Source organism: Pristis pectinata, chromosome 24, assembly GCF_009764475.1.
Source record: "Pristis pectinata isolate sPriPec2 chromosome 24, sPriPec2.1.pri, whole genome shotgun sequence".
In the NCBI taxonomy this organism is placed as follows: Eukaryota; Metazoa; Chordata; class Chondrichthyes; order Rhinopristiformes; family Pristidae; genus Pristis; species Pristis pectinata.
Window position 1 is genome coordinate 11,908,145 of NC_067428.1, and position 13,018 is coordinate 11,921,162.

The window sequence follows — 13,018 nt, forward strand, 5'->3', positions numbered from 1 at the left end:
TTACAAAGACTCTTGTGGCCATGCATCAGAGGAGCTTAAACCAATGCACTGATTCCTTCAACTTTAAAAATCTGCAGGAAGACAGCCAGTCATGTGGAATGGAATGAGAGACAACCATGGTTATACCTGATATTTATGACTAGGACCATTTCCTTGTCATGTGTAACCACCACACGAGGGCTCAGTCATCAACTGCACTGTATTCTGCCCCAAGGTAGGTTATGTGGCATGTACTAGGTTGGGAAGTGAAATTTAACTGAGAAAGAATCTATGGAGAAGGAGCAAGAGTAGATCACAGCCTCACAAGACTGCTCTTCCATTCATTTCTGATCTTCTAATTGAAAGAAATCAGATAAAAAAGCTGTTTTCATTTTTTTTATTTTTAAAAATTAATGACATGTTTAATTTATTGGAAGAGTACACTTTACTTTAGGACCTACACCCATCAGTATTCACCCTTGGTCAATTTGTTTACCTGTGGGGTGACGGCCAAGCTACAATTCCGAACTGTCACTTATCCAGTTAAAGAGCAAATTAAGTGTCAGGCTTTTTCCAGCTCCCAACACACATCATTAGGGATCTCATCACAGAGAACGATTAAAAACATAGGTAGTTTTTGTGACATTTCCTGTGGATAAGAATTCAACTTCCAGGTGAACACAAGGACATGTGTGATCTGGTCACAGTATGACTATACAGTGCACATATTGTGGCAGACTGTCACTCCATCATTCTGTCCACAGTGTTAGAGTGGCCCACAACAAACAGCGATATTCCTGTCTGCGTACATGAGCATTTGGGAATATATGGATGGGTCTGCGTGTTTTTACATGCGTGAGTCTGTGTGTGTGAGTATGCCTATGGTTGAATGCCTCCATTGATGCCCATGTGTGATTCTTCTTGAGTGTATGAAGTCCTGAGTCTGGAAGTGGGTGCTTGCATGTAGATATGCCTGTTGATGTTTCTATATGTGAATGTGTGCAAGTGTAAATGTACCTTTGTGAGAGTGTGTCTGTATGACTGTTGTATGCATAGCTACTAGAGTGTGTCTTGTGTGTGACTCCATTGAGATCTGTTCATGCACACACATGTCATTTGTAAAAGGGTGTACTATATTTGGAGGAGTATGCATTTGTGTGAGGCTGTGTGTGTGCTCATATCCACACTGTATATTTTATACTTGTGTCTTTCATGACATCGCGATCACTCGACAACCAACATGACACTTTTGAAGGGTGATCACTGTTGTAATGTGCAACACAACAGCCAGATTGTGCATTAGCTCAGTTGGAAAGAGGTTACCTGTATAACTATGACATAATTTGCATATTTGAAAACCTGAAAAGTCATAAATATGTAATTTGTCATAAGTCTGCTTTAATAACTTGCTCTGGTGAATGTCCATGACACACAGGGATCCTGACAGTCCAAAGTACCATTGAGCAATTAAAGGGTGACGACATATTCAGTAACCATCATAAATCAATTCACAATAGACCCAGCAGAACCCTAATGCACATGAGAATTTGACCCAAACTCTTCTCTCTGGTCTTGGGGGTTCGGACTCACTGGGGTTTGAAGACATTGCACTCCTCCACTCCCTCACCCAAGCCTGTGCCTGGACAATGTGCTTAGGAAAAGTCTGGAGCTCTGAAGCATGATTCTGTCCTTGCCCAATATTCACACACATCTCATTTATACTTGGACAGTGATTAGGAGCAAGGACTTCTGCCTAGTTTACTCTTCCATAGTCCAGGGTGCTCAGGTCAATTATGATGCCTCAGCTCTTGCCCTGGCTAGATCAGCTAGCTCACACAAACTCCAGATTTAACATGCAGAACTCATCTGATTCAGTGACACAGCAAATAACCAGGGCAACAAAAACAAGCTTTAATGTATCTTAGAATGAAAGAATGATACTATTTTAAAAAGGAGGGAGCTGCAGCCAATTTTGATTGGATGAGGTGTGTGCCCTGATCTTGATTGGCATTTGCCAGTGCAAGCCACAGAATAGGTTTAACCAGTGCTTCAGAGGCTTGACATTGCCAGTGGTGCAGTTAACAGCAACAGGATTTCTCTTCCCTTTATCACAGATTGGCCACTCCTGAGATACATAGGATGGTTGTCAGATGCTGAGGAAGAATGGCCGAAGAAAGAGGGGGATGGAACTATAACAGGCTATGAGTTAGGAAGGATTGAATAAAACTGAAAAATGGAAACCTGCCTTGTGCATCATCTCACGGAATTAGATTTTGTCCTTGCATTCCACAATTTATGCCCTTCTCATTAATATCCGTAGAAGTATTTGCTTTGTGCATTGGTATGTAGTTCTCCATCATTGGGCTGATTGTCCCTCCTCATGCCCAAAGGCTGACCCAAGTCTCTTGGCCACTGGGAGAAGCCCAGAGACTTAATCTGAGCAGTAATCTTCTCATCGGGTTCACTGGCCCTTAATGCAGATGAAGCTCCTGGTGATATTTGGTCCTGGTTTAGTTGCTCCTGGGTGCTGTGATATTGATAGGTGCACTTGTTCTTAGATCTGTGTGAATCAGTATAGCCCTCAAAGCAATTCAAGCTCTTGGAAGTGACTGGTAGAGAGTAAGTCTGGTTTAAATTGCTCATCAACATCTGGGTAGGTTCACTTGAAGAACTTTGTAATAAGCCGTAAACTGATATGTAACTACTCTCATGCTCTGATCCATGCAAGTTGAGTTTAGAGACAAGGGGCTTTCCAATATTCACTACTTTCTTCTCCTCTATGGTCTCTTCCATTTGTTTGTACTGATACTGTAGACAGATGGAAAAGCTCAGCTCTTTCTGCGGAATATTGGGAAAACAAAAAAAACAGGTCATGTTATTTATGTGATGTCATCTCCAATTTTCTCCTCCTTCCTCCAGTACTTTATCGTGTGTGTGTGTGTGTGTGTGTGTGTGTGTGTGTGTGTGTGTGTGTGTGTGTGTGTGTGTGTGTGTGTGTGTGTGTGTGTGTGTGTGTGTGTGTGTGTGTGTGTGTGTGTGTGTGTGTGTCTGGTAAGCCATTGGGCTCATTGGCTTTGTAGGCTCCATGCCTAATCCCCTATGGATGGACTTTCTGGAAATTTCAGTTGGGTACTTATAGAAACCTGTCTCATTTTAATCCTCAATAGAACCCAAGGACACCAAGGTCAATTGTAACACACCAGCTGTGGTCAAGTAACTCTGACTTTGGATCAAAACTGGAACCTTCCTGATCAACACACACTAGTGCATTTACATTTTAAGCCAGTGGACAGTTGTAAAGTTACTGGATATATATTAAGCCAATGCATTAACAGCAATGTTGATGGCAGTCTGGTCTAAGTCGGTAGGTTATGGGTTCAAGATCCATTCCTGAATTTAACACATAATTTAGGCTAACATAGAATAATTATTGTCCTATGTGAGGTTAAACACATGTCCAGTCTGCTAGTTCAAATATACATTAAAGATTCAAAGGACATGAGGGTTTCCCAGCAGTCCTGTCCGACAATTCTCTCCCAACCAAAAATGTGTCAATGACATTTGTGGGACATTGCCTTACACAACCTGGTGGCTGCCATCACTTCCATAACCTATGGAAAGTACATAAAGCACTGTATGGCATTTTGATTCTACACAAATGCAGCCTGATGGTTTAAATAGTGTTCTGATGGGATATCACAGGGCAGTGCAAGGTGGTATGGCTGTCTCACAACTCCAGCAATTCCTGGGTTCGATTCTGACCTCCAGTGCTGTGTGTGGAGTATGCACGCTGTCCATGTGACTGCAGGGGTTTCCTTTGGGAGCTCTCGTTTCCTCCCACATCCCAAAGAGGTGCAGGTTGTCAGGTTGATTGGCCTAGTGTAGCTGCATGACTCGAGAATTGGTTGGTGTCAATGGGTACATGTGAGAGAAAAGGTTACAAGGAAATAAGTGTGTGAATGGGATTGATGGTATTGCTCTGAAAGAGCTGCATAGACTTGATGGGCAGAATGGCCTTTTTCTATGTTGTAAGGAAATATATAAAATCTAAAACTATGCATAAATATACACAACATGTGGATTCAGTGAGTGGATGCTTACCCTTAGCTTCTGTAGACCACTAAGCCTGGTGTAGAGACACTGCTCTGGAAAGTTAAAGTTGCTGAATGAGAAGATGACACTGCCTGTCTCCTCAGGACAGCCCTTGTTGGTATGTTTGAGGTTCACATCCAGGTCCTGGCATTCAGACAGTAAAAGAGGAAAGTCACAGAGCATGGAAACAGGTCTTTGGGCCCAAGTGTGCACTGATCATCGACCACCCACTTACACCAACCTAATTACATTGTCATTTAATGAACTGGAACGTTGCCTTTAACATGATAATTGTTCCATCATTGCACTGAGCCATACACACTGCAACACATCAGACTGCCTTTTCATCGTATCTCCCCTCCCCAGCTCTCCCGCAGGACTCTCTTGTAGGGATGTGGTTGGCAGTCCTGCACTACCTCATCAACCTCAGACACCACCTTCCAGGAGATGTCACTGGATGGCAGTGAAGCTCACCTTTCCCCTGCTTAACCCAGAAGCACTGAAGCTGATTGTAGCCTTAATTCCTCCTCCAGCTGAGAACAGCAACCTCAGCACAGACAGGGATTAATCCCGCCTGTTCTAATCTGTGTGCCAAGCTCAGTGTTGTTTAGGTACTGGGAAAATGAGGGGAGTGCAAACACCAAAGAGTTGCCACCTCCTGGAATGATGAAAACTTGGGTCAAATCTCCCATTTGACGCTTATGTGTAGTCTCAATCTATTCTTTTTGTAAATGGGGCCACTGGTAGCTAGCCCTGGAGGGTGCCAGTGACAGCAAGGAATTATCGTACATACATGCTTCTTGCTAGAAGTCACAATTATAACTTGTGATTTCTAGCCTGGGCCTACTGGGATCCATGCAAAGGAGTCTCGGGACCCATGTTTTAAGTTTAAATCGGTCTTCATATTGCTCTGAAGTTACTGACACCAACAAACCTTGGCGTTGTGATTTGGGGTGTATCCACCAATGACAGAAAAGGGCCTTGGACCCAGTACATCCCAAAAGAACAATCATTTGAATGGAGAAGTAGCTGACCTTTTCAACATGAACTCCTCCTCCTCACCAAAACCTTGGCAATGCCTCTACTGGAAAACATTCACAGCCAACAACCAGATTTTTGTCCTTGTTTTGGCTGTACCTTGCACCTATGCTGTTGTTAGGTTGAGCCACATTTACACTATTATCACCAAGCAGCACAATTTCACACTAATGTGATGTTTACAGTGTGAAAGATACTTTAAAAGATTGCTGAGAAAACTTGTTCCTTACCTCTGAAAAGTCAGTCAGTCTGGCCTCACATTTGATGATGTGCTGGGGAGTTTGAACTATGCTGGCATAAATAATCATAATGTTTGAAAACTCTGCTGCAAATCCCAGGCGAATCAAGGCTCCACATTCAAATTGGACATATTTGCTTTCTGGTAGAACTGGAGAGAACAGCCCCATTAGTTACTGTGAACATTCTGATCTTGTGTGGAGGATTTCACATCATCTAACCCCAACCCCACAACCATTAGATTGAGACTCATTACATCCATCCGGAACTGTGGAACTCACACTTGCCTCAGCATTACATTCTTCAATGTTCCAGAGCACTAGAAAGTTTTGTATCCTCCCAGGCCTAATGGGATCCATGCAAAGGAGTCTCAGGACCCATGTATTAGGTTTAAATCGGTCTTCTTATTGCTCTGAAGTTATTGACACCAACAAACCTTGGCGTTGTGATTTGGGGTGTATCCACCAATGACAGGAAAGGGTCTTGGACCCAGTACATCCCAAAAGAACAATCATTTCAATGGAGAAGCAGCTGATCTTTAATGGTTGGACTTCAAGGGGCCAAAACCTGCATATGGCCATAGGATCAAGGTCAAAGACCCTTTTACCATGTTTTTAAAACCCCATGTTAGTGTCAACTCACCACACAATTGCTCGCTGAATCAGTGCTCCGTTTCTTCTGGGCACTTAACCCTTGGAGTAAACATTGCCTCCAATTTCCATTCTTGCTCCCAACATTTTTGTTTAATTCCTCCTGAGTCTGTAAAACTTTACCTCGAAATGTCCCCTTCCCCAAACAACAACCCAGTCCTTCCTCACTTCCTGATTCCATGACCCAGCTTCACCATGGCCTCTCGGGGAGAGCTATTTCTCTTCCATGGTTCAATTTTTTGGTTTGTTGAAACAATAATTGCATTAAGAAAGCTGCACTATTTGGACATCAACAACTGACCTGCTATTAATCTTTCAGCATACTTGTGCTTCATTTTTTAATTGTACCACAGTGTGGTAATTAGTGATGCAGATGGTGAAGGCTCCAGATTCCATGCTTATTGTGTTGGCCCATTTCAGCTGGAGGCTACAATTGGCTCAGCACCAGGGATAGGGGGCGGAAAGTCTGCCAGAGCTTGGGTCTGGTGTGAGCAACCCTGAATGTAGCTGAGAGATTCTGCAACATTCACTGTGAAAGTTCCATGTGATTAACAGCCATCTGAGCAAGACATGGGAGCACATTGGTTCTGAGGGAACCTTCCCTTGTCAAAGACATTAAAGTGGAGAAGGGAAATGGAAATTCATGGGAAGTTCTTTTTAAAATGAGTGCCAAACCCAGGAGAATTACTTACCCGTGCGGTTTTATAAATGGTAAAATATGAAAGACATATTGAATCATTAAAAGGAGGAGCACTCTTACCATTGGCCTTGGCCCACTGCAGATTCCTGGCTGAAAACTCATCGTAATAGTCAGGTGGGTTGATTTTATCTCTTAGTGACCGCCTCTCTGACAGGCTGCTCCGGATCTCCAAAGCTTGCCTTCCCTTTGTAAGTTCACATTTCCCCATATCTGAAATCACACAAGGGAAAGATACCGTGAGGGACAATTTATTGTCTGTCTTAACTCTTTGACACAGTTTGTTGGTCTTCTCAACACCAGGGTTACAGGAGGAATTCTTCTAAACCATTCTAGTAAACCTCTTTTGTAGGACTTACACATTCTTCCCAAAGTGTACAGAATTGAACACAATTCTCCAATTGTGTACAAACTAGTGTTTTATAAATGTCAACATCACCTCCCTGCTTTTGTCTCAACCATTCTGTCTCCCCCACAGATGCTGCTCGATCCGCTGAGTTCCTCCAGCAGTTTGTTGCTCCAGATTCCAGCATCTGCTGTCTCTTAGTCTCCCAACTTTTGGACTCCGTGCCTCTGTTTATCCCATAAATTTTCTTTACCACTCTCCCAACATGCAGAGGAGATTCACCAGGATGTTGCCTGGACTGGAGGACTTTAGTTATGGGAATCATTGGATAGGCTGGGTTTGTTATACCTGGAGGCTGAGGGAGGTAGATAAAATTATAAAAGGCATAAATAGGGTAAATAGCCAGAATCTTTTTCCAGTGGTAGGGGTATCAAAAACAAGTGGGCATAGGTTTAAGGTGAGGGGAAGGAGTTTAAAAGGGGATTTGAGGGGAAAGTTTTTACACAGCGAGTGGTTGATACCTAGAACGTGCCAGAGGAGGTGGTGGAGTCAGATACAATCACTTTGTTTAAGAAGCATGTAGACAGGCACTTGAATGGGCAAGACACAGAAGGATACAGACCTAATGCAGGCAAATGGGATTAGTGTAGATGAACTAAAAGGTCAGCATGGACGTGGTGTCCCGAAGGGCCGTTTCTGTGCTGAACGACTCTATGGCTCTGTCCCTTCCACTTTCAAAGATTATTTATGTCCATATCCAGGTTCCTCTATTCCTGCTCACCATTTACAACTGTGTACTTTAGCCTGAGTCATTTTGCTTCGTTCTTTCTGGGAAAATGAACAACTTCTTACTGCTCTGTATTAAATTCTACCTGCACTCACCTTCACAGTCTGACAGACGATGTCCTCTGACAGTTAGAGACACCTCCAACTTTTAGTGTGGTTTGTAAGTTGAACTTTCAGTCTGTGTTCCTACTGCTTGTTGACAATAAGGATAGTCACAGCCTACAGGATGACGTTGCTCAGTTGGTAAGATGGACAGAGCAACTGCAGATGGAATTAAGTCTTAGGAAGTGCAAGGGTGATGTACTTTGGGATCACTGATAGGGATAGGACACACACAATGAACGGTAGGACCCAAGGGAGTAGAGGGACATTGGTGTATGGGTACAAGGATCCGTGAAGGTGGCAGCACAGGTAGATAAGGTGATGAAGAACACATATGTGTTACTTGCCTTCATTAACCAGGGCACAGAATATAAGAACAGGGAAGTTATGGTACAACTTTATGAAGCATTATTTAGCTGGAGTACTGTGTGTAGTTCTGATTGTCACACTATACCAAGTACGTGACTACACTGGAGATGGTGTGGAGGAGGTTCACTGGGATGAAGTATTTCCAATAGGTGGAGAGACCGGATGGGGTGGGTTTTCCTTGGAGCAGAGGAGGCTGAGGGGGGGATCTGATAGAGGCGTACAATATTACGAAGGGCATAGACAGGGAAGATGGTAGCAAACTTTGTCCCGTAGCAGGGACAGCTAATTCTAGGAGGCATAGGTTTAAGTTAAGGGGTAGGAGGTTCAAAGGGGATCAGAGGAAGAACATTCTCACCCAAAGGGTGGTTGGATCACTGCTTGAGGCAGGTACTCTCACCACATGGTAAGAAGTATCTGGACAAGAATTGCCAACACATAGAAAACTGCAGACCACGTGCTGATGGATGGCATTAATATAGATGGGCACTTGATGGTTGACATGGACATAGTGGGCCAATGGGCCTGTTTTACTGTGCTGCTGACTCTATGATCCTATGGCTCTATATAGCACATGAGAAAAACCGTTGTCCTAGTCCTGATGCCTGGGGAACACCACTGTGTACCAACCTCCAGTCTGATAAACAACTGTTTACCAAGACTTTTTAATTACTGTCCTTAAGCCAATTTTGCGATGTGACCACTAACTCTTCTGTCATAAGCCTCAATCTTGCTCACAGGTTTTTATTTTCAAGTCTGTCAGATGCTTTCTAAAAGTTCATGTGAACAACATCTGCTGCATTTCTTTCCTCAACCTTCTCTGTTACCATGTCAAAAATTTCAATCAGGTTAGTCAAACACGACTTGCCTGTAAGAAACGCCTGCTGGCTTCTCTATCAGTTCAATCTCTTCAAGTGTCTATTCATTCCTTCCTTGACCATTATTTCCAAAGACCTCCTCAGAACTGAGGTTGACCTGACTAACTTGTACCTTTCATGTCATCACACACCTTTTTGAACAAGGATGTCACAATTACCATTCTAGTCTTCTGACACCTTCCCCCGTGTTGCATTGATGGCATTTAACCCACATGTAATGAAACAGTCACAAAAACATGCATTTCATTGCACCTTTAGCACAAATAAAAGTCCCAAAGTACTTTATTTACTTCTGGGCATAGTTGGCAAGGCGAACATGTATTGCCTGTCCCTAATTTCCAATAAGAAGGCAGTGGTGAACTGCCTTTAATGTCTGTAGTCCATCTGGTGAAGGTACTCACACTGTTGTTGGATATAGAGTTCCAAGAGCAATGCAGGTACACTGATAGATATCTAAGTCAGGATGATATGTAACAGGAATGACACATGCAGATGGTGGTGTTCCCAAATACTTGAAGCACACGTCCTTCTAGGCATTGGAGTTTGTGCCAGAGCAGCCTAGGCAAGTAATTGCAGTACATTTTGTAGCCGGTTCTCCCTCCAACCACTGTACATTGGTGGTGGAAGGAATTAGTGTTGAGGATGGTGGATGTGGACCAAACAAGCAGGGTGCTTTGCCTGGATGATGTTGAGCTTCTTGCATGTTGTTGGATCTGCACTCGCCCAGGAAATTGGACAGTATTCAATCACACTCTGAACTTGTGACTTATAGATGGTGGAAAGGCTCTGGGATGTCATGAGCTAAGTTACTCACTGCAGGATACAGCACCTGACCCACTTTTATAGGCGAGGTATTATATAACGGGTCCAGATGAGTTTCCGGCCAATGGTGACACCCCAGGATGTTGAAGGTGGTGGGCTGTGATTGTAAGGTCATTGAATGTCAAGGATAAGTGGTTTGACTCGCTCTTGTCAGTGCCTGGCACTTCTGCAGTGCTAAGGAACTTATCACCCAGGCGTGAATGTTGTCCAGGGCTTGCTTCATGCAGACATGGACTGCTTCATTTGCAGAGCAGTTGTGAATGGAATCGAACATTGTGCAAACATCAGTGAACATTTGATAACAAGAATGTTATCAAATAAGTGGCCAGAAGATAAGTTGAATGTTTCCTCACATTTGTCTTGAACCCTCCTCCCACAGCCCTGACCCTATAGTTTGACATCAAGCTGATGGGGTTGCCAACATCCTGGCTTGTCCTGGAGTCACCAGGAATTAAAGATTAATTTTGTGGAAAAAGCTGAAAGAAAATCAGGAAATAGTGTTTTATCACTCATTTTCCTTTCTTTCTTTCTTTACTATTTACAAGTTTATTTGAAACAGGGAAACAATTTCCTGAGTTGGGTGATTGGAATTGCACGAGAAGCTCCCAAATATATTGTCAGAGTTAACATCCTCACATGAATACACCAGGTTCACCTTCTCTCTCCCGCATCAAGTACTTACAGACTATACCCGCTTACACATCACTTTGAAATAACTAGCGAAACAAAGGACTGCAGATGCTGGAATCTAGATGAAAAACACGATGATGCTGGAGGAACTCAGTAGGCCAGGCAGCACCCGTGGATTGCTTTCCTCCGTGGATGTTGCCTGGCCTGCTGAGTTCCTCCCGCATCATCGTGTTTTTCATCTGAAATAACTAACACAGTTTATCAGAAATTCCTCATTGCTCTGACACATTATGGAGAATACAATGCCACGTCCATGATGCCTGTGCCTTTAGAGCTGTGCCCTTTCCCCATTCTGCTGGAGATTCTGCTTGGCGGGAAGTTTACATCCCTGAAGGAAAGGTGGAGCTAATGTATGGTGAGAGGCTCCACCTAGTGGGAAAGGGTGGTATTTTGTTAATAAATATATAGAACCTAAAGACCATTCAGTACGAACTCCAGTCACATTTCTTCCTCTGTTCTCAGACCTTCATGCACCTATCCAATTTCATCTTGAATGTTGATGTTGTTTCCGCTTGAACCATTAATACTGAAAATACTGAAGTGAAATATACAGACCTAGGACTAAAGATATTTCCCTCCTCTCTGACTTAAGTCTCTTATATTTAATCCTGTATCATTTGTTCCTGTTCCGGCCTCAACTGTTAAACAATTAATCTGGCATGTAATGCGAACACAGTAATCAGCCAGTAATACGCAGGGCCAGGTGTCTGGGACTTGTAGCTCCCCACATTTTGCTGGTGATGGCAGATCTACACTCTCAGCAACCCAGCCCCAGGCAAAGAGACCACTCACAGGGTATGGTACAGTATTATAAAGCAATCGAAAGCTACCACAGAGAAAATGCAGATACACGTTGTGTTAAAGTAAATTGGCATTATTTCCAGAGAGACTCTAAATCAGAGTTAAATTGAAATATTAACAGAGGAGTGGAAGATGTGTAGTGAGTTAGAGAGGATTATGAATTTTTTCAACATAAATTAATGGGAACGAAGGGTGGAGGGGGAGGGGTTCTGTGAGTGGGTGAGCTGTGGGCATGGAGGCAGGAACAGGTCAGGTATATTGCAGTACTCCTTCTGTATGCCAGTGTTGGCTACTTAGCAACCACTCTCGGTCTTGTTAAATTATACTGAACAAATATTTGGGCCAAGAATGATCAACAGGAAATCAGTAAGGGAGGGATAGGGCAGGAGAGGTGTTGCCAATTCTGACTGGATTTACTCCTGGAGATTTCATTACATGACCTCCCTTCCCCAGTCTCAACTCAATCAGACTTCTCTCCAGTTTCAAGATCTCCTTAACTCAAAAACAAAACTGTTTAAAAGAAAATGAAAATAATTCCTTGTGCTGGGTTGTTAGAAAGTGTCCAAGAGATTATTCTTTAATTCCTGATACATCCAGGGAAATCCTGGCACCCTAGACCGGAGCAAATGAGAGACAGACTGAGAGTGAGAAGGGAAGGGAGAGGCTGGGAGTTAGAAGGGGAAGGAAAGGTTCATAAATTAAACAGGAAATGGTGGCAACACTCAGCAGGTCAGGCAGTATCTGTGGAAGGAGTAATAGAGCTGATGCTTCAGGTTGAAGACCCTTCATCGGAACTGCTGAGAGAAAATAAGTCAGGTTTAAGTTGCAAAAAGGGTGGGGGAGGAACGGATAGGACAGAGGAAGTATCGATGGGTTGGACAAAGAAAGTAAAGGTGTGTAGAATAGAGGCCACATTTGATGTGGTGATAAGCTGCTGATTAAGTCATCTGGTTGATAGGTTAATGAAAGAAGTCAGAGAGAGAGAGAGAGAGAGAGAGAGAGAGAGAGAGAACAAACAAAGGGACATGTAAGATTGTGAAATGCAGGAAGGAACTGCAGGAAATGCCCAGCAGATCGGGCAGTATCTATGGAGTGAGAAAATTGAGTTATTATAACAGATTGACAGCCTACAGCAGAACTGGCCAGTTCTGGCCAGAAAGTGAGTTACATGAAACAGTCAAATTCAACATTGTCCAGAAGGCTGTAAGGTGCCCAGATGGAAGATGAGGTGCTGTTCCTCAGGATCACCTCGAGCTTCATTGTAACAGTGCAGGAGACTTCAGACTGACAAATCAGGGTTAAGTTAATGGGAAAGTTGAAGTGACAGGCAATTGGAAACTTAGGATCAACCCTGTGGAATTTTTTTCTTCTGGACACTGCTTGAGCTCTAACCTGCCTTTCACAGCTTTAACTCTTTAACTCTGTTTCTCTTTCCACAGATGCTACCCGATTTGCTGAGTGTTTCCAGTGTTTTGTGTTTTTATTTCAGATTTCCAGCATCTGCAGGTTCTTGATTTTCACATACAGGATCATG

The 13,018-nt window shown here is 43.3% G+C and overlaps 1 protein-coding gene across 1 annotated transcript in view; it reads right to left on the bottom strand.

Moving 5' to 3' along the window:
* Nucleotides 1–387: 387 nt before the first annotated feature.
* LOC127582498 (mucosa-associated lymphoid tissue lymphoma translocation protein 1-like) overlaps nt 388–13,018 on the bottom strand; it is a 48,883-nt gene continuing 36,252 nt past the window's right edge. The window contains exons 13-16 of the mRNA XM_052037804.1: nt 6,757–6,906; nt 5,340–5,497; nt 4,081–4,215; nt 388–2,817 (exon numbers count right to left, since the gene is read on the bottom strand). Coding sequence (XP_051893764.1) covers nt 2,287–2,817; nt 4,081–4,215; nt 5,340–5,497; nt 6,757–6,906 — 974 coding nt within the window. The 3' untranslated portion in view covers nt 388–2,286. The remainder of the gene's footprint in view (nt 2,818–4,080; nt 4,216–5,339; nt 5,498–6,756; nt 6,907–13,018) is intronic.